The sequence below is a fragment of the Mirounga angustirostris genome, unplaced genomic scaffold (genome assembly GCF_029215605.1).
Source record: "Mirounga angustirostris isolate CCGP_5_RB_7025 unplaced genomic scaffold, mMirAng1.0.hap1 SCAF_15, whole genome shotgun sequence".
Taxonomy (NCBI): Eukaryota; Metazoa; Chordata; class Mammalia; order Carnivora; family Phocidae; genus Mirounga; species Mirounga angustirostris.
This window is the reverse complement of record NW_026991723.1, coordinates 93312673-93333807: the sequence shown is the minus strand read 5'-3', so window position 1 is coordinate 93333807 and position 21135 is coordinate 93312673. Positions and strand designations below refer to the sequence as shown.

General features: G+C 66.8%; 5 protein-coding genes across 5 annotated transcripts; 1 reads left to right on the top strand and 4 right to left on the bottom strand.

Moving 5' to 3' along the window:
* Window positions 1–1849: 1849 nt before the first annotated feature.
* SLC34A3 (solute carrier family 34 member 3) lies at window positions 1850–7435 on the bottom strand. Its single transcript, XM_045882052.2, has 12 exons — window positions 7351–7435; window positions 6975–7064; window positions 6394–6522; window positions 6175–6318; window positions 5987–6098; window positions 5712–5907; window positions 5425–5514; window positions 5242–5329; window positions 4235–4402; window positions 4044–4160; window positions 3839–3963; window positions 1850–2514 (listed from the first exon to the last, which is right to left on the bottom strand). The coding sequence occupies exons 1-12, from the start codon at window positions 7433–7435 to the stop codon at window positions 2050–2052; spliced, it is 1809 nt and encodes a 602-aa protein (XP_045738008.1). The 3' UTR covers window positions 1850–2049.
* Window positions 7436–10053: 2618 nt separating this feature from the next.
* On the bottom strand, window positions 10054–10562 carry RNF224 (ring finger protein 224). Its single transcript, XM_045881920.1, is given in 4 exon segments — window positions 10054–10193; window positions 10196–10263; window positions 10265–10313; window positions 10316–10562. Coding segments are annotated over 4 exon segments (504 nt in total).
* Window positions 10563–12651: 2089 nt separating this feature from the next.
* Window positions 12652–14085, bottom strand: CYSRT1 (cysteine rich tail 1). The gene is made up of 2 exons (XM_064579125.1): window positions 13660–14085; window positions 12652–13381 (listed from the first exon to the last, which is right to left on the bottom strand). Exons 1-2 carry the CDS (start codon window positions 13679–13681, stop codon window positions 12951–12953), a joined length of 453 nt encoding a protein of 150 aa, XP_064435195.1. The 5' UTR covers window positions 13682–14085; the 3' UTR covers window positions 12652–12950.
* A 3462-nt stretch (window positions 14086–17547) lies between these two features.
* RNF208 (ring finger protein 208) lies at window positions 17548–18431 on the top strand. The gene has a single exon (XM_045882051.2). It carries the CDS (start codon window positions 17607–17609, stop codon window positions 18402–18404), a length of 798 nt encoding a protein of 265 aa, XP_045738007.1. The 5' UTR covers window positions 17548–17606; the 3' UTR covers window positions 18405–18431.
* A 707-nt stretch (window positions 18432–19138) lies between these two features.
* LOC135362659 (uncharacterized) lies at window positions 19139–21098 on the bottom strand (the record flags this gene model as incomplete). Its single annotated transcript, XM_064579124.1, has 1 exon — window positions 19139–21098. A coding segment is annotated over one exon (1236 nt), but the record flags the coding sequence as incomplete, so codon positions are not given.
* Between the last annotated feature and the right edge of the window lie 37 nt (window positions 21099–21135).

Sequence of the window (21135 nt, the reverse complement as noted above, 5' to 3'; positions counted from 1 at the left end):
ACGGTGCCTGCTGCTGCACAGGGCTGGTTGGGGGAGGCCCTGCAGACCCCCACCCTGGGCTAAGGTGTTCCTGCCACAGTGTGGAGAGGTGGGCCAGCCCCAGTGGAGGTCTGTGGCCAGGAGGGATGCAGGGCAGAAAGGGCCGGAAGTGCAGGGAAGCCTGGGCAGGGGCCGTGGGAGTGCTGGGCACCTGGCCCTCCCGCCCCGGCCTGCAGCTGTTGGCGGCATCCACAAATGAAGGCTCTGTTTACTCGTGGCCATGGTCCCAGCGGGAGGGTGCGTTACCGCCAGGCAGGGGCAGCGGGCAGACAGCCGTTCACGGCCTCAAAGGACCCGCAGTCAGCCTTTGTGGGCGGCCTCACCCGCCCCGGAAAGTGTGCATGGAGTACTTTCTTCCCCTCTCTGTGTCTCCAGCGTAGGGAGGGAGAGCTCCCCACCCATGTCCCCAGGGAACTGGCCAGGCCCAGCTCCACCTCAGGGACCATGAGGCTGATGTCCACCCCCAGGAGCGTCCTGAGGGCATAGAAGTTGGGTTGGGGGGGCCAAGCTGGAATGTATGAGCCTGCCCCGGGGTCTTGCTCTCCTGAGCCCCAAACAGGTAGCTATCTCCCTTGGTGGGCAGCGAACCCCAGGCTTGGAAGCTTGTTGGGGGGGGGACAGGGGACATGGAGAGTGAGGGGACTGAGAGGAGCAGGGGGACATGGGGTGCTGAGGTATTAGGGCACTGAGGGGACTGAGGGCTGGGAGTTCTGAGGGGAATGAAGACAGGACCATGGACAAGCATTGGCCCCAAGGTTCCCCAGGCCTCCTCTCCCCACACTGGGCCTAGGTGGGCACACCTGGAGGGCTGGGGAGGAGGTGCCCCTCCATCAGGGCAGCATTCTCTGGACAAGGAAGAGGTGACTGACCACAGCAGCATACTAAGACCTGGGGCAAGCCAAACCCCTGCTCAGAGTCACCTCCACCTCTGGTCTGTGGGTGTGTGCCCCTCAGTGCGTGAGTTCTGGGCCACAGACTTAATCCTACTGAAGAAGCTTTGTTTTCTCCTCATGGTATTTCCGGGGAAGTGTGTTGTGGGAAGCCCTGGGCTGGAAGGTGGGAGGCCCAGACTGCTTCCTGGAGTTTCCTTACCAGCTGGCAGGCAGACAAGCCTTACGGGCCCTGGGCAGGGGGTGGGCAGAAGTCCCCGTGGGGGGACGCACCCTCAGGTGGAAGGGACGGTGCTCAGGCTCACCTGACCTTCGCCCGCCTCTCGGCCGAGGGGTTTGACACAGCGTGGAGACTTGGGCTCCGGGTGCGGGTGACTCTAGGGGTTGCCGGGAGGACTTACTTCCTGGTGGGTTTACGGGGGGCGGGGGGGCGCTGACTGCCTGCTCTGCTGGGCCCATGGCAGCCCTATGCCTGTGTCTCACATGGACACCGCCCTGCGCCCTGCCCATCCGAGAGAGAGAGAGAGAGAGAGAGAGAGAGAGCAGCATGGGAGGGGGGAGCCTGGGGCCTCCTGGTCCTCACTCATCCCCTCCTCGCTCCCTGGGCACTTGGGGGACCCATGAGGCTGGCCCCCAGAGGGGCTGCCAGCACCAACCACCTGACTCCTAGGGTGCGCCGTCTGCGGGTGGTGGGGCATGGGAGCCAGCAGCCCCTCCCTCCTTCACCCAGGGGGAAGAGTCCCGGCCACGTCCAGCCACAGATACTTTTTGACGGATATCTCCACACTCCAGACTGGCCGCCACTTGGCACCTCCTGTCCCCAGAGGCTCAGGAGAGAAACAGAGTTACAGCCTGGGACTCTGGGGTTAGCTGTGTGCCCACACCCACTCAGGCTTGCAGTGGGTCCCGGGTGTCAACTGGGGGACAGCTGGTGCTTGTCCACTTCCAGCTGGCCTCGGAGCCCGGTCAGGGGCCCTCCTTAGGCAGGGGACTGAAGACCACTCACACCTGGGTCTCAGCCTTGTTTATTTGCAAAGAAGGCAAGCCAGGTGCCTCAGAAGTCTCTGCTTCTGGGATCCCCCAGGGCACCCAGGAGTCAGTGAAATGGGGGTGCCCCCCTTCACAACTGCTGGGAGGCCAGGACCTCAGGGTTCTCATAGCAGTGATCCTCCTTGGCAGCAGCCTGAGGGGGGCCGCACACCCTGCAGGGGCAGCAGCGGCTGACCAGGCGGTCCCAGGGCTCCAGAGAACGGAGCCAGAGTGGGAGCCAGGCCCAGGACCGCAGACGGTGGGGCAACCAGGCTGGCCGGTGTCGCTGCAGGACATTGATCAGGATGAGGAGGAGCACCAGCCCCACCAGGGGTCCCCCGACTGCAGCCAGCACCGTGCTCCCTGCCAGGGAGAGCCCAAAGGCTGCCAGGGGCAACAGCAGGAAGCTGAGCAGCAAGTAGGCAATGGCCACCCAGCGGTAGTTGGCCGTCAGGTCCCCGAAGCGCTTGGCCAACGGGATGGGCAGCCGCAGGATGGGCACCACGTACCACAGCAGGATGCCGGCCAGGTTGAAGAAGAAATGGATGAGGGCCACCTAGAGGTCCAGAGGGCAGGCAGGGGTTAGGAGCCTGGGCCCAATGGCACACGGGTCCCCCAAGACTACCCAGGACCACCCAGAACACCTGCTCTTCTTCCTCCTCCTCACCCCCCACCCCCTCCCCCCGCCCTGGCAGAAAGGGTACTAAGTCTGAAGGCTGTTTGAGGTCCACTTGTCGGCCACGACGGGCCACCTAGAAGGGCAGATTCTAGCCGGGTATGGGTGTGCTCTTCTAGTACTGCCCCCCCCCACACGCACACACACTTAACGCTGGGCGCCCAGTGTGGTAACTACATCACCAATGACCACATGGATCTGCTCCTCCCCTGGGCCGGCTCAGCTTGCCCACACCTCATGCCTAGTGACCCCACCGAGTGGGCTTGGCCACCCAGCCCTGGGCTCTGGCCTGGCTCCTGTGGGGAGGAGGTACAGGGCCACACGTGCAGGCCCCTCCAGGGGCTGCTCGTCTTGAGGAGTCGGTGTGGAAGGTGCAATCCAGAGGGCTTCCTGGAGGAGGTGGACCAGGGCCCTGCGCTGAGAGGGTCTGAGTGGACAGAGCAGAACCAAAAATGCAGGAGGGTGGTAGGGAGGGCTTGTGGGCAGAAGCCCCGCAAGATCTGGGCTTTCAGGAGCTGCATCTGTCTGGGCACCTAGGCAGAGGCAGTGGAGGAGGGAAACTCAAGCCAGGGCAGTGGGCCACAGAAAGGGTGACTTAGAGATGGAAGTAGCAGGACTAAACGGGACTGGGTGTGGGGCACAGAGCTAGGGGACCGGAGGGAGGCGTCCTGGAGGCAGAACTGTGGCCGTGGGCGAGGGCAGCTTGGAGCACCCAGCGCAGGTGAGGTGGGGCTTTGGCAGGAAGATGGCAGGTTGTCCAGGTAGGGGCCTGTTGGGTTTAGATGGGGGGGGGGGCAGTGCATCCCAGAGGTGGTGGACTCGAGGGCTTGAGGCCCCCCGGGGCCAGGATGCCTTGAAGGAACACAGCAGCACAGGGTTGGGGGAGGAGGACAAGGATTCCTCGAGGGAGTTTGGCCAGGAAGAGCAGGCAGCAGCCCAAGACCAGAGGATCCTTGAAATGACCTGGTCCCCGGGGAGGAAGAGTGGGGCTGGGGGTCCCAGAGATGTCCGTGGGATCCCTAGGTTCGAGGAGGTGGGGCTTCAGGTCTGATCAGGCAGCCAGAGGTGGGTCCCAGGAGCGTGTGGGCCATGGCCAAGCTGGCCGCAGGGCCGGACAGGAGGGAACTGAGCCCAGGGGGAAGCCCCAGGCCTGGGGTGGGAGTGGGGGGGCTGGGGGCCGGGGAGAGGCGAGGGAGGGTGGTACCTGGAGGGCACTGAGCAGCATGTCCGCGGGGCTGGCCAGGGCGGCCAGCAGGGCCGTGGTGGTGGTGCCAATGTTGGAGCCCAGGAAGAGAGGGTATGCCCGCTCCAAGCTGATCACCCCGACCCCTGGGGGAGCCGGGCGTGAGCACCGGGGCCTGAGCCCTCGCCCCCGGGGCCGGGGCCCTGTGCCTGTCCCCCACGCTCACCCATGAGCGGCACAATGGCCGCGGTGAAGACACTGCTGCTCTGCAGCACGAAGGTCAGGCCGGCGCCCACGAGGATGGCCAGGTAGCCGCTGAGCCAGCTGAACGGGAAGGGGAAGTCTGCAGGGTGGGGGGACTGGGTCACCCTCTGCCCGGCCTCCCCCCCCATGTCCCCCTGTCCCGTCTGGCCGCACCAGCGTTGATGACCTTCCGCACAGCCTGGGCCACACGGCCGCGCAGCACAGAGTTGAGCAGCTTGACGATGAGCACGAGGCAGGTGCAGAGCAGGAGCAGAGAGGCGGCCAGCAGGATGAAGCCCACGGCCAGGTCCGTGAGCACAGTCCCCACGAACAGGTGGTGGCCTGGGGGCAGCGCGGGGCCGGTGAGCCCAGGCCAGCTCTAGGGGCCAGTGGGGGACAGGGACAGGGCTGGGGGGCTGGGGCTGGGGGTGGCGCGTGGGGGGGAACAGGGACAGGGCTGGGGGGCTGAGGGCCTGGCGTGCGGGGGACAGGGCTGGGGGGCTGGGCGTGGGGGGGAACAGGGACGGGGCTGGGGGGCTGGGGGCCGGGCATGGGGGGGGACAGGGACAGGGCTGGGGGGCTGGAGGGCTGGGCGTGGGGGAACAGGGACAGGGCTGGGGGCTGAGGGCCTGGCGGGGGGACAGGGCTGGGGGGCTGGGGGCTGGGCGTGGGGGGGAACAGGGACAGGGCTGGGTGGCTGGGGGGATGGGCGTGGGGGGGACAGGGACAGGGCTGGGGGGCTGAGGGCCTGGCATGGGGGGAACAGGGCTGGGGGGCTGGGGGCCGGGCGTGGGGGGGAACAGGGACGGGGCTGGGGGGCTGGGGGCCGGCTGTAGGGGGGAACAGGAATGGGGCTGGGGGGCTGGGGGCCGGGTGTGGGGGGGACAGGGACGGGGCTGGGGGGCTGGGGGGATGGGCGTGGGGGGGACAGGGACAGGGCTGGGGGGCTGAGGGCCTGGCGTGGGGGGAACAGGGCTAGGGGGCTGGGGGCTGGGCGTGGGGGGGAACAGGGACAGGGCTGGGGGACTGGGGGCCGGGTGTCGGGGGGCCAGGCATGGGGGGACAGGGACAGGGCTGGGGTACTGGGATCCGGGCATGGGGGGGAACAGGGACAGGGCTGGGGGGCTGGGGGGCTGGGGCCCGGGCATGGGGGGACAGGGCTGGGGGGCTGGGGGCCTCACAGGGCAGATGATCCACCAGGACAGAGCTGTTGTTCTCAGGGCAGGGGCCGGAAGTGGCCACTCCACAGTCACTGCTGTTCCCCGGAGTCTGGGGAGGCGAGGCAGGGCAGGGTCAGGATGGGCCCAGAGCCGGCGGGACTGAGTAACCGGCAGGTCGGAGATCGGGGGTCAGAGGCACCTCACCGTCACCTCCCTGGTGCCGCACCATCGCTTAATGAGGCTGCTGTTCGTCGCATTGCCGGTAGCACTGCTTGCAATCCTATCAGTGTCCAGCTGGGGGCCAGAGGGGTTGGGACCGCGTACTGGACCCTCAGGGCTCACCTGGGACCCAGATGCCCACAGCCCAGCCCGCTGTGCCCTCCCACCCGCTGCCGTGCAGGGCCCAGGATAGGGCTGGGGCACCGCCCCCACTCCCGACTCCCAGCACTCGCAGGCACAAAGGGCCCCCCGAGGGCAGCACCTTTCCTCACCTGCACGACCAGGTGTGTGAGAGGCTTTGTAAGCACCTTGAGGATGTCAGGTGCTTGCCCCCCGGGCTGCAGGTTGCCGGAGCCCAGAGCCAGGGCGCTGAGCCTCTCCAGCAGGGCTGTGGCGCTCTCCAAGGGCAGCAGGATCAGCACCGTAAGCCAGTTGAAGATCCCATGGACCGCCGAGCTGCCAAAGGCCCTGCCGCGTGGAGCACAATGGTGGGTGGCTCAGCTGTGGCCTTGCTTGCAGCCCCCGGCCCCCCCCACCCCGCACTCACCTCCGAAACTCATCCCGGTCCCCGGACTGTGCCATCGAGACCAGGGTGCTGGTGATGGACGTGCCCACGTTGACGCCCATGATGATGGGCACACACGCCTGGACGGTCAGCACTGTGGGGGTGCTGCATCAGCCTCCCGCACTCTGCCCACCCACTACCAGCCCGGGGTTGGGGAAGGGGGCACTCACATTTGGAGGCCACCATGCTGACCACGATGGAGGAGGACGTGCTGGAGCTCTGTACAAGGACTGTGACCAGCACGCCGATGACCAGTCCGGCCACAGGGTTGGACAGCACCACGTTGTCCTTAAAGATGTCTCCAGTCACTTTGCCTGTGTCCAGAGAGAGGTGCACTGAGGCTGAGCAGGAGTGGCTGCCCGCCCCACCCCCAGACCCCCAGCACTCACTGCTCAGCAGCTGGAAGGCAGAGCTGAGGATGTCCAGGGAGCAGATGAAAAGATAGAGGTTGCCCAGGAGCCCACAGGCCTTGAGGAAGCCAGTGAGCACCCGAAGCACCCTGCTGGCCATGCTGAGCTCTGAGAACACAGGGCACGGCGGTCCTCAGCCAGCCCCCCCACCCAGCCCTGCCCTGCCCGGCACCCCTCCAAATCCCCTTCCTCTGTCTCCCTGCAGGGCAGGGCCTGGGCCCCCCTTCTCTGTCCCCGCACAGGGCAGGGTCTGGGTCCCTCCTCTGTTCCTTTGCAGAATGGCCAAGCCGACTGCCCCTGGGACCTCCCAGAAACCTAATGGTCATTGGGAGGGAGTAGGAGGGGCAGGCTGGGCAGAGGTGGGACTCTCATATCCAGACACGACAGGCAGCTGAGCTGAGGGACAAGCATCCCTGGGGTGGCGGTCTGCGCAGTAGGTTTCTATGTGGCCTGTTGAGGCCAACGTCTTTCCTGCTCTCTCTCCGCAAGGACCTCTCCACGCTCAGACCCTGGGGAGTCAGAGCCCCATTTGGCCAGTTGCCCAGCACCTCCAGACCTACCTGTCCAGGACTGGCCAGTGTCCTTCAGCTGAGGGAGGGCCCAAGGGTCCATTTCCCCCTCTTCCAAGACTGGGGCGGAACCGGAGGTCCCTGCAAGAGCCAAGGTGAAGTAGGGCCAAGGATACTCCCAGGTGGGGGCAAGAGGGCATGGAGGGGACTCTGGTGTAGGGGTTTGGGGCAAGAGGCAGGAACAGGAAGCAGAGAGGAAAGGGGGCCTCCAGCTTGTCTGGCCCTGACCGGAATTGTCACGAGCCCCCATGGGCTCTCCAGGAGATGGGCGGGAGCCCCCTCCCCACTTACACAGAGCGTTGGATCAGGGGCTGGATGGGGAAGCAGAGAGGCGGGCTGAGGCCTGATGCCCTGGGGCTCCTGGTACCTGCATTTCCCAGACTCCGGTCCACCAGGCCAACTGTGTCCAGAGTAAGGGGGGGGACCTGGCCACCCGTGAGGGAATTCGGCATGGATTTCTGGCAGGGACAGACCCAGGTCCAAGCCTGGATCTGCTGGGGGCAAAGGCAGTTCAGACACGTGTCCTCCCGCTGCCCCACCAGGTCCTGCTGGGGTCCTCCAACCGGGGATCTGCCTTCCCTCCCCACCCCTGCTGGCCTTGGAGATTTCCCGCTTCCTCCATCTATTGGGGGGCGGGGGGGGTGGCCACAGTGACCTCAGGCAGTTGTCAGGCGAGCCCAGTCCAGTTTCAGGGGCAGAGTCGAGGGGGCCCTGGGTCCCTGGCTCCCTCGCTGGTCCTGGCTGGAAGAAGACTTGGTGGGTGGCCCAGGGCACAGGGTGCTGGGTGCCGGAAGTGCCTAGGAGCAGGGAATCCAGTGACCTTCTTATCAGGTGTCATCAGGGACACTGCAGGTCCCAGCTTAGACTTTGGCATTTGATACCAAACGGTGACGTCTCCGCTTGATAAGGGCCGCACCCCCAGGGATGGGGGCAGGGCAAGGGGCTTGGGTCTCCCCACCCCACCTCAAGGCTCCTCTCTGCAACCCTCTGGGTCTGGATCCCCTGTCTAGTCTTCTCCCCCAGCTCCCTCCCAGTCCCTAGGGTCCAGGTCCTGGGCAGCTTTCTGTCACCCCTCCCTCCTGTCTTTCATCCTCAGCTCGGGGAGGCTCAGGGTGGGGCCTAAGCCCTGGGCCAGGCGGTCACCCAGCCCTTGTCCTGGCGTCCCGGGGCCCCCACCTGGTTCTAGAAGCTCCTACCTGTGAGGGTAGTGAGGGGGCACCTGCGGGGAGGAGACACAGGGCAGGAGCAACTGCCGGTCAAAGATCTGCTGGGTGCACACATGACCTGCTGTGTACTGAGCCCCATTAATGTTTACCCAGGAGTTGAGGCCCCCGAGGGGTACCTGTCATAACCCCAGGTGCCCGCCTTGTCCGCGTCCCACTATCCCCCTGGGGCAGGAGCTCCAGGCCCCCAGCTCAGCCCTCTTAGAGTGGGGCTTCTCCCTGGTTGGGCCCTGAGCCAGGCCGGGGCTGTTGCAGGGCTGTGGACGGGCTCCTTCCTGCAGGACTTCCATGAGTAGACGCCTATTGGACGTGACCAGACACTGCACGCTGCCTGCCCAGGGCAAGGCAGGATGCTGGTGCTCTGGCTGGTCGGCCTGGAGGCCCCTTGGAGAGTCTCCCCAAGCTCTGCAGACCTTACTATGGTCGTCCCTACCCCATCGGCGGGAGGGAAGCCCTTTGCACTAGGTGGGTGGGGAGGGCCCCAGTCCCTGAAGTCATCCAGTTCAGATCTGGGTTCAGGGCAGGGCTGGGCCCAGCAGAGCTCCCAGCGGGCTCAACCCCAGCGGTGGGCAGTAATGGTGGAGGGTCTTGCACCTCCACCTGCAAGTTGGGGGGGCAGGGCCCATCACCAGGCCACCCTGCTGCCCAGCCCACTGCCCACCCCGCCTGGACCCGCAGACGCAGTCCATCCTGTTCACTTCCACAGGAGAATGATCCTGACTGACCCCGTGGCTCGTGGGTGCCTCTCGGGGTCAGCCCCCTTCCTGCCACCCCTGCTGGGAAATGCTCCTCCCCCTCCCCCTTGGGCCTGGTCTCCCCAGGGGGCCTGCTGGCCACAGCACCCTGGTCTAGTTGCTGCCCACCAATCGCTGTGTTCCTGGGGGACTTTGCCCCAGAGAAGGAGGAGGTTTCTGAGTGTCCTCTCAGCAAATTTTCTTGTCCCTCCCTGTCCGGCACCCACTGCCCAGGGCAGGCCCAGGGGTCCCTCCCAGAGGCTCCTGAGAGACCGTGTGACGGTTCCTTTCTGGATGGGGACGGGGATGTCGCAGCCTGACCTGGGGGAGGGTCTGTGTCCGTAGCCTCCAGCACCTGCACTGGCCCCTCGGAAGGGTCTGTGCGCTGGCCACTGTGAGGCAGGAGGAAGCTGAGGACCTGGAAAAGGCCTCGTGGGGGAGCGGCTCCGCTGAGCTGTGCTGCCTCAGGCAGGCCCCCACCCTCTCTGGGCCTAGAGCTGGCCCCGCCCAGGCCCTCTCCTTGGACACCTGTCATAGCAGGGACTTTGTGCCTGCAGGAGACCCTCCCGGGACGGTGCCCAACGCATAGCTGAGGCTCAGTGGGCTTTGCTGAATGAATGAACTTCACAGGGATGCTTTGCAAGCCAAGGATGAAGGGGGTGGCTCTGTCTCTGCTCTGGCTCCCACCTCTGGGACTTTTCATGGGGAAGGGGAGATGGGTTCCAGCATGAGCAGGTACAGACTTGGCCAGGCCCCGACCCTCTGGCCTGCAGCCAGAGACCCGTGGAGGCGTCTGAGCTGAGTCCGGGCCTGGGCGGGGCTTGCAGGTGACTCTGACAGTTGCACCCTCCCCCTGCACACAGTCAGGCTAGCTTGAGGCCCAGGAATCCCGGCCAAGATGAGCAGGAGGTCACCCGCTTCTCGCAGAGTCTCAGAGCACCAGGGGCACAGCCCCCAAACTTAGGCTGTGGTCTGGGGGAGTCCGTGTAGGGCAGCCCGCAGGGTGCTCCGCCCCCGGGCTGTTCTGGGCTGGCTGTGCTGCAGTTGGAGGTTCCTAGGTAGGGACACGCTGTGGGCAGCCTCTCCCCTGCCGCGAGAGGCAGCAAGCAGCACTCAGACCTCGGGGCTGCCGGGGGCGTCCCAGCAGAGGCCCCTGCAGCACCTGGACTGGGGGAGTTGGGGCTGGGTGCCCGAGGTGGGACAGAGCCCGGCCGGCTGCTGAGCGACGGCAGTGCTGCCTCGGGGGGCACAGGGGGCTCCACACGGGACAGCTCCCCCTCGGCCTTCACGGCCAGGAGGGTGGCCAGGTCGAGGTCCAGCATGCACCCCTCCGCGGGGTGTGGGTGTGCTCTGGCGGCACCGTGGGCAGGGACCCAGCGCTGCCCGTGGGCCGGCGTGTCCAGCCGCCGCACGCACGCCCGGTAGAAGGTGTGGCCGCGGTAGAGGCGGCGTGGCCGGTGCCCCGTGAGGCCGTAGGCTCAGTAGCAGATGATGCAGTCGCCCTGCCGGGACCCAGTGGTGTCCCCTCCTCGGAGACCCAGGCACTCTCTGGCTGCAGCATCCTGGGGGAGGCGTACGGGTAGCTGCCGCCCACCCTGCCTGCCTCTGAGACTGTCTTGCATGGTTGGGCCCTGACCCCAGGAGTCTGCCCCAGAGGACAGGAGCCTGGGCCTCTGCAGAAGGTGGGTGGTGCCGGGGAGGGTGGGCAGTGGCCAGCTGGGCAGCAGCCCAACCCACTGTTTGGTCCCTCTCCATGACCCTCCTGCTCAGCTCCAGGCCCCCCACTCCCCATCTGCCTAAGCCCCAGGCCTCTCTTACCTGCATCGGCTCTGCTGGGCAGCTATGCCCAGCCAGAGGAGGTCCGGGGGTTGGGGGGGCCCAGGGTGCCCTGCGGCTCCCTCCCTGGGGCTCGCATTACTGGCCGAGCACAGACGAGTCAGCAGGCAGGCAGGTGGTGGCCGGAGGCAGGCGTGGGCTCCCCTTTCAGCCACAGAGCGCTTGCAACTGGATCCACCAGCACCACCCACCCGTCAGGAGATAAGCCCCCCACCCCCCACCCCCATGCCGGGACCCAGCTCCACTAGTCCCCCACCCAGGCCTGGCTTCACAGCTCACCATGGCCCCTCTCCCCGCCTGGGCCAGCCAGACCCACCTCCACACCACCTCTACTCTCCTGCTCCCCCAACTTCCCGCTAGGAAATCCTTCTGGCCTTGACCTGGGGGATGCTTCTTCAACTCTCAGCTCAGGCATCACCCCTTCCAGGTAACCCGCCAGGATGCTCACCGGCTCAGAGCCCTGGGGGTCCCGCTCTTCCGAAGCTCAGTCGCAGTGTATGTGTCCATGTTGATTTGTCCCAGCACCTTCCTCCTGCCTCGTCTGGGTCTGTCGTGCCCTCATTACCGGCAGCGGCCAGCTCCGCAAGGTGCCAAGGAGGTGCTCAAGCGCAGGTATGGAGATCCCCACTCACACACCGTGGCTAGCCCTGGTCGCCCGCACGAGGGCCACCTCCCCCCACCCACACACTGTGGCTAGCCCTGGTCGTCCACATTAGGGGCACCCCCCCCAGCACCTGCCTGGTTATGGCCCCTGGGCCGGCACGGCGGCCGTGACTGCGGGCACAGCAGAACGGGGTGTGTCAAGAATGGTCAGGGTGGGATCAGGACCCTCACTGCCCAGCTGGGAGGAAGCCAAGAACCAGAGGGGCTCCTCCTCAGTCCCACCACCCCGCAGTCCGCAGCCTCCCTGACTGGTCCATCGGGTTTCTGCGGCTGGCCTGGGTGGGGTCATCCTCTGGTGGAGGCAGGCCATGGGGCAGGGGCCGGAAACCTGGCCCACCTGAGGGCCTGCACAGTCAGACCAATGACATAGCTACCCACACCCAGAGGTAGGTCTTGCCTTGTGGACGGTCACCCTGGGTCAGAGGAGGGCTGGCACCAGGACCTGTCCATCCTGAGAGGCCAGCTCCGCCTCCTCCTCCGGCTGTCTCTGCCTGGCCCTGGAACCGTCAGAGTGCCCAGCGCAGGCCTTACCCCTCGGTCCTTGCCCTGGCAGCCCAGCAGCCCCCCAGCGGTGAGGCGATGCCAGCGTCCAGCAGCTTAGCTCCCCACACGTGCCCCCGAGCAGGCATGTTACGCTGCCCAGACAGGTGGGAGATCTGTGTTCTGAGGGGCCGCACCGGCCAGCTCCTTTCCTGCTCCCCTCATGCAGGAGGGCCAGGCCCTGGAGGCAGGACGGCAGATGAGCAGCATGGCTTGGGTGCCACACAGCAGATGTTGAGGAATCGGACGTTTCATGAGGAACCAGAAAAACACCCCGGCTGAGGTAGGGCAGTGACTCACGCATGGGCAGGGCCTGGTGCTGGCTGCCTGGGTTCCTACTCCCAGAAATTTGCCAGAGTCAGTCCCACCTGCTGCGGTCCTGCCAGGGTGATCCTCCTCCTGGAGGCCTCTCTCGGGCTCCCCCCACCCCACCCCGGCTCCATGCATAACATCCTCCTACCGACTGACCCACTGCCTGACCTGTCTGCCAGCCTTGGCCTCAGCCCTAGGGAATGCAAGGCAGCTGGAACCCAGGCCTGGCTGGTGGGCCAGGGCAGGGGACACTCTCCCACCCCTCCGGTCCAGCCTCGGACAGACCCGAGACCAGCAACATGGGGTGGCTTCCCCACCCCTGAGTGTCCCACAGAGGCCGAGGCCCGCGGTATTGTGCAGCCCGGGAGCCCCTTCCAGGGCGCAGCAGTGAAGGACAGCAGCCGGAGCAGAGCTCGCTCCACTTTATTGCCTGGGCCGTGGGCCTCGGGGGAGGTGGTGGCGGCTGTCCCCCGGGCCATCCCAGCCGGGGCCGGCCGCTTGCCAGGGGCTGGAGCCGGGCGGTCGGCCTTCTCGGCAGGTAGGTGCTCCCGAGCAGGGTGCCAACGGGCCGGTGGCTGCCCCGAGGAGGAGGGCAGCGCTGTGGTGCCCGGGCCGCGGTGGGCCCTGTGGCCGCAGCGCGTGGCCTGGCGGGGGCTGGGCTAGGAGATGGAGCAGCAGCTGTGGCAGCGGCAGAAGCGAGGGCAGTGGCAGCAGGAACAGCAAGGGCAGCAGCAGCAGTGGTGGGCGATGTCGTCCCCGCGCCCGACGGGCGGCCGGCCGGCGTGGGTCGGCGCTGCCGGGCCCTGCCCACTCCCGGGGGCGTGGCCAGGCTGCAGCCAGGCCTGCCGGCCCTGGGTCTGGGCGGCCCCCTTGGTCCCCTTGGCGCCTTTGCCCTCTGGGGCCTCCTCGGTGGGCTGCAGGACCCGGGGGGGCTCCGAGGGGCAGGGCCCCGCAGGCAGAGGCTGCGAGCCCCGGGAAGAGGGCGCCACCTCCAGCTGCTGCTCCAGGTCGGGCCGCAGGTGAGCCCGGGGGATGCTGACTCGGGCATAGGGGTTCTTGACGACCGCCTCCTGCGGGTCCGTGGCCTGGCCTGGCAGGGGCAGACAGAGGAGACAGTATTGGCTCGGGGGAGGAGGGAAGCTACAGCCCAAGAAAGCTGCCCCCCACCCGCCGCGGGGCAGCCGGCCTGTGTGTCAGCACGCCCGTGCAGGGGCGAGCTGGGCGTGAGGGCCAGTGTGTCCCAGCCGCCCTCCCCGTACAGCGATGCCCTGCGATGGAGCTGCAAATGGGCCGGGAGGCTGGGGAGGCAGCTGGGCTGTGCCCACGGTTGAGCCCCGGTGCAGGGAAGCCCCTCAGCCCAGCACCCACCTGAAGTCGTGATGGCAGCCATTGACCTTCTCGTCCTGTGGGCCAGGTCCCAGTGCCTCTGAGGTAAGTAACTGGCAGCTAGCTGCCTTTTCCCTCCTGGGGAGGGGTGGGGCCGTGGGGTGGAGCTCAAAGATGGGGTTCCCAGGATCCCAGGAGGCCAGCTCGTCCAGCACAGAAGTCACCCACCCTTCCTGCTCTGGTGGGTGGTGGCCCCTGCCGGGGCTCGAAGGGGCACTGACAGCCCGGGTGACTCAGCCTCCACGCATCTGGGGCACGTCCTCGGCCCTCCAAAGACCTGCAGCTTGCCAGGAAGGAGGGCAGGAGGCAAGCCTGCTGTCAGCCTCAGATCCCAGGCCATCACTCACGCACCTCGAAGCCCCTGCTTGAGGCAGAGGACAGAGGTCCTCACTTCAAGCAAAGCCTCTACCTGGCACACAGAGACTAAGGTGCTTGAGAGCACAGGCTGCTTGGAGGTTTGCATTTTTTAACCAATAAAGAAGGTTTGATTTACACACCTTTGCTATAACTATTCTTAAAATGGGCGATGCACAGGAGCTTCATTGACAAATGACACTTCTGGCTCATTTCTTTTTAGTATTTTATTTATTTATTTATTTGAGAGAGAGAGAGAGGACGAGCAGGGGGAGTGGGAGAGGGAGAAGCAGATTCCCGGCTGAGCGGGGAGCCCGACACGGGGCTCGATCCCAGGACACTGAGACCAGGACCTGAGCCGAAGGCAGACGCTTCACCGACTGAGCCACCCAGGTGTCCCTTCTGGCTCATTTCTGAAACTGCAGTTTCCCTCTCCCTGGTGGGCTCGCAGACCGCAAGCTCCCCACCTCACCAGTGTCTCCACCATTGGAACTTACACCTCCTCCCACCTTCATCTGTGAGGGGGCAGGTGGCACCTGCCACATAGGGTCGCCGTGTTTTGTGGTGACAATGGATGTGAGCACTCGGGTCTGGGCCTGGCACTGGTGATCTTCCCCCAGAAGCATCTGGGCAGTAGGGTGGGGCCGGGACACGCACCCCCAGTCCTTGGTGCCCAAGTGAACCCCCAAGGAAGGGCGGGACCAAATCAGACGTGGCTCAGAGGCCGGGGTGACCAAGGTGGCCTGCATGAGGCCAGTCAGACCGGTCCGGGCACGAGTTCTACCAATGTGGCACCGGGTGAGGAGGGAAGTCCTCCCGGGGCCCGGGACCTCGCAGGTGTATGACAGATGCTCATTGCGCAGGCTCCAAAAGCCCCGCCCACTGCCCCTACAGGCTCCGCCCCTTGCTGCGAGGCGGAGGTTGGCGCATGCGCGCAACAGGCCTGGGGCGGCCGGCGAGAACTTTATTCCCCAGAAGCCTCCGCGCTCAAAGGTTTCTCTAAAGACCCGGTTCGGGGTCCGCTGGCCTTGGACGGTCCAGAACTCAGCCTGGGCGGCTCCGCTCTGACCCGCAGGGCTCCGGCTCCGGGGGCGTGGACTTGGGCGGGCTCGGGGAGGTGGGCCTGCACGGGGCGGGACCTCATGTCCAGGGGCGGGGCCTCATGTCCAGGGGTGGGGCCTGGTGGCCGATGCCTCCTTGGGTGCGCGCCCAGCGAGTCGCTGGGAAGTTGAGCAGAACTGGAGGCCGAGGCTGGGTTCCTAGCCCCCCCTGGCCGGGGCTCTCTCAGTTGCCCCACCTTCACGCCGGGGCCCATTAGGGCCTCGCTGCCCATCCTGCCGGGCACCTGCTCACCTGCACACATCCCACACCCGCTCTCGCTAAATGGCTTTGGAAACTGATCCTGAGGTCACCCAGAGCTGCAAAGTACCCCTGTGGCCCAGGTTCGCTCCTCCAGTCTGTTTTGCCCGCGTGGGCTTCCTCACCAGGAATAGGGACCTCTCTGGGCTCTGCTGCCCTGAAGGACCCCCGGGGGAAGGCCTATAGCCAGGTGTAGTCAGGCCCGTACAGAGGAGAGGGGCGGTGGCCAGAGAGGCTGAGACTGTCCGGGGTCAGACACAGGGCCCGGTGCTGGTCACAGGAATGCTAGCATGCCATGTAGTAGTGGGAGGAGGTCAGGGGGTGGCACTGCGGAGGCCCCCCACCCCGCAGCTGTGGTCCCCTGCCCAGTGGTTGTCAACATGTTCTCTGCCTTTTCTCTCAGCTGAGGGCTCCCCACAGGCAGAGGGTATATCCCAGGGAATCAAGGAAGCCTGGCTTGAGGAGGAAGCAGAAAGGAATGGGGCCTCTATGCTGGGTGGGGTCAGGTTAGCACACAAATATGTGACAGCAGGGCACGTGCTGACCTGGTGAGATGCCTTGAAGGGCCACCCCACCCTGGGTGCGTGTCCTCAGTGGGCTGCCCCGCTGGCCTGTCCAGGTGTCTGTCTGACCTGCACACCCCTCACCCCACCCATCTGTCCAGCATTCCTGCCCTTGGAGCCTTCTCCCAGCTACTGTCCCCCCTCTCCATCCACTCCTCGAGTATCTTGCTCACCCTCATGGTCACCTCGTCCTCGTTGAGCCCGTCCGCCTTGAGCACAACCTGGGTGCACTTGTGAGCGGGAGGCATGCGCACTGGGGACAGAGTGGAAGGACAGGCAGAGACCCTGACTCTCTGGGGGGACACCTGGCGGTCTCCCGGTGGGGTCCTGGTAGCCAGCTTTCCCGAGACCACCTCTCCACTCCTCTTGCCTTCCTCCCTCTGGTATTGTGAGGCCCCAGGCTTCGAAGAACAGGATTTCGCTTCTAGAATTGGAGGTGGGGATCCTTGACTAGGACCCAGGGTCGGCCAGGCAGGACTCGGGGTGGGAGGGTACTGGAAAGGGGCAGCGCGGGGGTCCTGGTCCACACGCGGCTCGCTGGGGCGGGCAACCCCGGGAGCGGGCGCCAGGCCCGCGGCGATGGAGGGGCGGCTGAAAGACTGGCCCCGCCCCGCGGACCCCGCGCGGGTCCCCAGACGGGGGGTGGCGCTGCGGGCGCGGGCGGGCGCCGCGCGCACTGCGGTCCCCGCGCCTCCGCCGCAGAGCGCGCCACGCTCCGCACGCACCTGCCGCCGCGCCGCGCTGCCCGGAGCCCCGCGCCCCGCGCCCCGCGCCCCTGGGAGCCGCCGTGCCGCGCCATCGCCCGAGGTCGCCGCCGGAGCCGCGGGAGCCGCCGGGCCTGGGCGCGCGCGTCGCATCCGGGCCTGCCTTTGAGACAACCTCTGCGGCGGCGGCGCGCGGCCGGGGAACGCCAGGCTGGGGCAGGTGAGCTCGGGCGGGGCGGGACGGACGCGGGTCGCGACTCGCCGCCCCTTCCCACCCGGGCAGGGCTTGGGCCGTGGGGGCGGGCGCTGGGGCGGGGGCTGGGTCCCGAGTCCAGCGAGGGTTAGGGTCAGAGGTCGGGCGCCCTGTCTTTTGTGCAGGGTGAGGGTGGGCCCGGGCGCTGCCCTCACGCTGTCTCTCACCTGCAGCTCGGGCCTGGTCCAGGCCTCTCTTCTGCTCCCGCCGCCGCCGAGCCCGCGGCCTGGGGCCTCCCGCAGCCAGGGCTCAGGCTAGCTGCCTTCCCTGGGCGCCCTGTCCTGGAGCCATGGGGCCCACCTAGCCCCTGCCTGCCCGGATGTCCCTGCTCAGGGACTGCTGACCTCCGCTGCAGGGGGAGCTCCCCCCACGCCCCCTCGCCAGCCTCAGCAGCCAGAGACCCTGGGTGAGCCCCTGGGCCAGACCTGCAGCCCAGGGCAGCCTTCCATACCCCCCTGCCCCCGCCTCCCTCCTCCTCCCCCACCCCTTCCTCCTCCTCCTCCTAGGACTGGACCAGAGAAGCCACTGGGGGGGGCCCTGCCCCCCCAGCTCTCGCCGGCCGCCCCCAGGAGTCCTCGGGGCGGCCGGGGTCCCCACCAGGCCTGGCGGGACCAGGATGCTGCTCCCTCCCCTCCTCCCCGGCCTCACCCAACGCCCCCACCCACCCGAACACCCAGTCTAACTGGAGACAGCCGGATGCCGGTTGACCCTGGGCCCGAGGTGGGCAGTGGCTGGCCAGGCCTCCTCATGTCCTGCCTGAAGGGCCCCCATGTCATCCTCAAGATGGAGGCCATGAAGATTGTTCACCCTGAGAAGTTCCCTGAGCTGCCGGCGGCTGCCCCTTGCTTCCCACCTGCACCACGGCCCACCCCTGCTCTGGCACCCAAACGCGCCTGGCCCTCAGACACAGAGATCATCGTCAACCAGGCATGTGGGGGGGACATGCCTGCCTTGGATGGGGCACCCCGCACCCCTCCCTTGCCACGACGGCCCCGAAAGGGCAGTGTGGAGTTGGGCTTCCCCCGAGTGGCGCCAGCAGACGAGGTCATCGTGAATCAGTACGTGGTGCGGCCTGGCCCTGCCACCTCGGGGCCCCCCGCCACGGCGGCACCAGCTTCGGGTGAGCCCCTGGAGTGCCCCACCTGCGGGCACACGTACAACGTCACTCAGCGGCGGCCCCGAGTGCTGTCCTGCCTGCACTCGGTGTGTGAGCAGTGCCTGCAGATTCTCTATGAGTCCTGCCCTAAGTACAAGTTCATCTCCTGTCCCACCTGCCGCCGCGAGACTGTGCTCTTCACGGACTACGGCCTGGCTGCACTCGCCGTCAACACGTCCATTCTGAGCCGCCTGCCACCTGAGGCGCTGACCGCCCCGTCCGGTGGCCAGTGGGGGGGTGAGCCCGAGGGCAGCTGCTACCAGACCTTCCGACAGTACTGTGGGGCTGCGTGCACCTGCCACGTGCGGAACCCGCTCTCCGCCTGCTCCATCATGTAGCACCCGCCCGCTCGCCACTGCCCGCCAGTCCTTGCTCGCCGCTTCTTCGGGGATCCGGCCCTGCCCTGTCTCCCGTTGACCCCTCGCCCACCACAGCTTCTGGCCCCTACCCATGTGGCATTATCGCTGCAGCCAACTCCGCCATTAAAACTCTTTGCCAAAGTTTGCACCTTGTGCCCTGGACTGAAGCCTGCTCTCGTGGCCTGTGCCCAGGGCTGCGGCCCAGACAGGGTCCAACCAGAGGTAGGCCCGGTGCCGCTTGGGGTCAGCCTGCTCTGCTTGCTGGGGCCAGGCTGGGCCAGGCACGGCACTCAGGAGGGCTGGGCCTGGCTGTGTGTGTGTGTGTGCATGCGAATGCCCCACACGTCTGTGCAGAGCCAGCCAGCCTCCTGTGTGTGGGCAGAGGGCGGACGTGTCCTCTGCACTGGCCACTGGAGGTGGGGGCAGCTGCATGGGGGACACCTCAGTCTCTCAGGCTCCTGGTACCCACCAGACCCTCTGAGGTTGTATGGGAATGGCCTCTGAGCCAGTCTGAGCCAGGGTCGAGACAAAGGCTGCCTGAGACCATGGTGGGGTAGGAGGACCAGGGGCCTTCGATCTTGTACCCCACTACCTGGGCTTGGGAAGGAAGCTTTGTGGTGGAGGGGGGAGCGGAGGGTTGGGGAGAGCCGCAGGGCGCTGAGGAGGCGGTAGAGACGACGAGAACATGGTGGCGAGGTCTCGGTAGCAGTTGCTGTGTATTGAGAGCCATTTCTTGTTCAGCACGTCACCCACAAACCCGTGAGGTCATGCTGATTGTGTCTGTCCTTTAGATAAAGGTCCCAGGCTCAATGACGAGCGGTTACAGGGCACTCAGGGGCCTCGGGTCCGTGCTGTCCAGCCCCAAGGCCTAGTCGTTCGGGGACATGTGCTGGACACCTGGCCACTCGGGCCACCCCCTTGGGTCCTGACCCAGTGAGTGAGGAAGCTGTCTGTGGCCTGAGCTGGCACAGCAAGGGCCCCTCCCCTCCGCTGCCCTGACCTTCAGGGAAGACACACTGGCCCTCCTGTGGAACATGACATGGTGGGGACCCTGCAGCCCCTGCCCAGGGCCCCACCCTCCCCAAGGAGTCAGCTCAGTACCAGCCTTCTGGGTTCACTTTTGCAGCTGCTGTGTCCCTCTTGCAGACAGGCTGGGTGGGTCAGGGAGAGGGGGGTGAGGACAGGCCACAGGCCTCCTCCAGCACTGCCCACGGGCACCAGCAGTTAGCGTCGGGCGGCAGGGTGGTTTGAAGTCTCTGGCTCCTGGGTAGGCCTGGCCCCAGACCCGGGTCTGGATTGAAGGCTAGTGCCGGGCTCCATCTCGGGCTTTTCAGTTTGGTCGTCAGGCCTCAGGGCCAGCCGGGGGCTCCCGGTCCGTCGGTGGCCAGGACTATCCGAGGCCCTGGTGGTGCCAGTGGCAGGTGTGATAGGCCCTGCTCAGTGACCAGAGCGATCCAGCAGCACGAAGAGCAGCCCCAGCAGCATGAGTGGTGCGAAGATGAGCAACAGGCCCAGGAGCTCAAGGGCCAGCAGGCCCAGCAGTGCTAGGCGGCGGGTGCAGGGCCCTCGCTCCCGCAAGGCCCAGAGCCGGGCACCCAGGCAGGGCGGGCAGGGTAGGAAGGGCAGGCAGCCCTGGCTGCCCACGGGCCCCGCCAGGAAGCGTAGCTGGTAGCGGTGCTCTAGGGAGGCCCAGGGCCCAGGGCCCCGGCGGGGAGGAGCAGGGGGGGTCGGGGGCCGTGGGCCCTGCGGCCCATCTGCCTGCAGCAGTTCCTCCTGCAGCCGGCAGATCTCCCACTCAAGCATGGGTGTCTTCTGACGGCACAGTGGGCAGCACACCTGGCCCAGGCCGGCGCTGGGGGCTGTGCCCAGCAGCTGGTGCAGGCAGCCCATGCACAGGCCGTGGCCACAGTTCAGCAGGACCAGGCGGTGCTCACTAGGCCCGTAGGGCTCTGTGCAGATGGGGCACTCCTCCTCCCCCCACTCCCCTGCCTGCTCCCCAGCCCCATCCTCCCTTGCTTGCTCAGCCCAGGGGCAGGCTGTGGCCGTGGCCCCCAGCAGGGGCTCACTGTCTAGAGCCCCAGCACCCTGGCCGTTCCTAAGAACCTTACTGTCCAAGTCTTCCTCTGCCAGCACTTGGAGCGGGGGGGCTAGGCACTCCGGGCCCAGAGAGGCTGAAGGCAGACCGGTGCGTCCAGAGCTGCGGTCACAGGGGCCATGAGTGGGGGCCCTGGGGCAGGAGTCCGGATGGGTGGGCGGGGTCCCCAGGGTGGCGACCGGGTGGTCGTGGCTGTGAAGGTCAGTGTGGCCCTCTGGGCTCGGGCAGGGTCTGGCACTGACCTCGAAGCAGCCGCAGCCTGGTCCCAGAGCCCAGCTTCTTGCCCCACCCTGGAAAGTCACGGTCGCTTGGGCCCCAGTGCTTCTGCCGGCTCCGGGCGGGTCTTGGGCCCACGGGTGCCGTCTCCACCGGATCTGCCCGGGCCCAGATGTGGCCACAGCCCTCCGCTGTGCTCGCAACCGACGGACGGAGGGACGGACTCCAGGTAGCAGCTTTGTGGGTAGGCCAGCCAGCCTGACTCCTCCTACAGGAATTCCCCTCGGAACCCTGAAAGCCCCTCCCAGGGGCGGGGACAATGGCTGCCCCGCCCCCCGCCTTCCCACCCCTGCCGGGGACTGCTACTCCGCGGGCTGGAAAAGAATGGTCAGTTCGCGC

Coding starts and splice junctions, on each gene's coding strand:
- RNF208 (XM_045882051.2), top strand. CDS start 17,607: ATGCCGGTTGACCCTGGGCCCGAGGTGGGCAGTGGCTGGCCAGGCCTC.
- CYSRT1 (XM_064579125.1), bottom strand. CDS start 13,681: ATGGCTGCCATCACGACTTCAG. Junction 13,382..13,659: donor GGCTGCCATCACGACTTCAG/GTGGGTGCTGGG, acceptor TGCCCCTGCCAG/GCCAGGCCACGGACCCGCAG.
- SLC34A3 (XM_045882052.2), bottom strand. CDS start 7,435: ATGCCGAATTCCCTCACGGGTGGCCAGGTCCCCCCCCTTACTCTGGAC. Junction 4,161..4,234: donor GCGGAAGGTCATCAACGCTG/GTGCGGCCAGAC, acceptor CCCACCCTGCAG/ACTTCCCCTTCCCGTTCAGC. Junction 3,964..4,043: donor GGCCATTGTGCCGCTCATGG/GTGAGCGTGGGG, acceptor CGGCTCCCCCAG/GGGTCGGGGTGATCAGCTTG.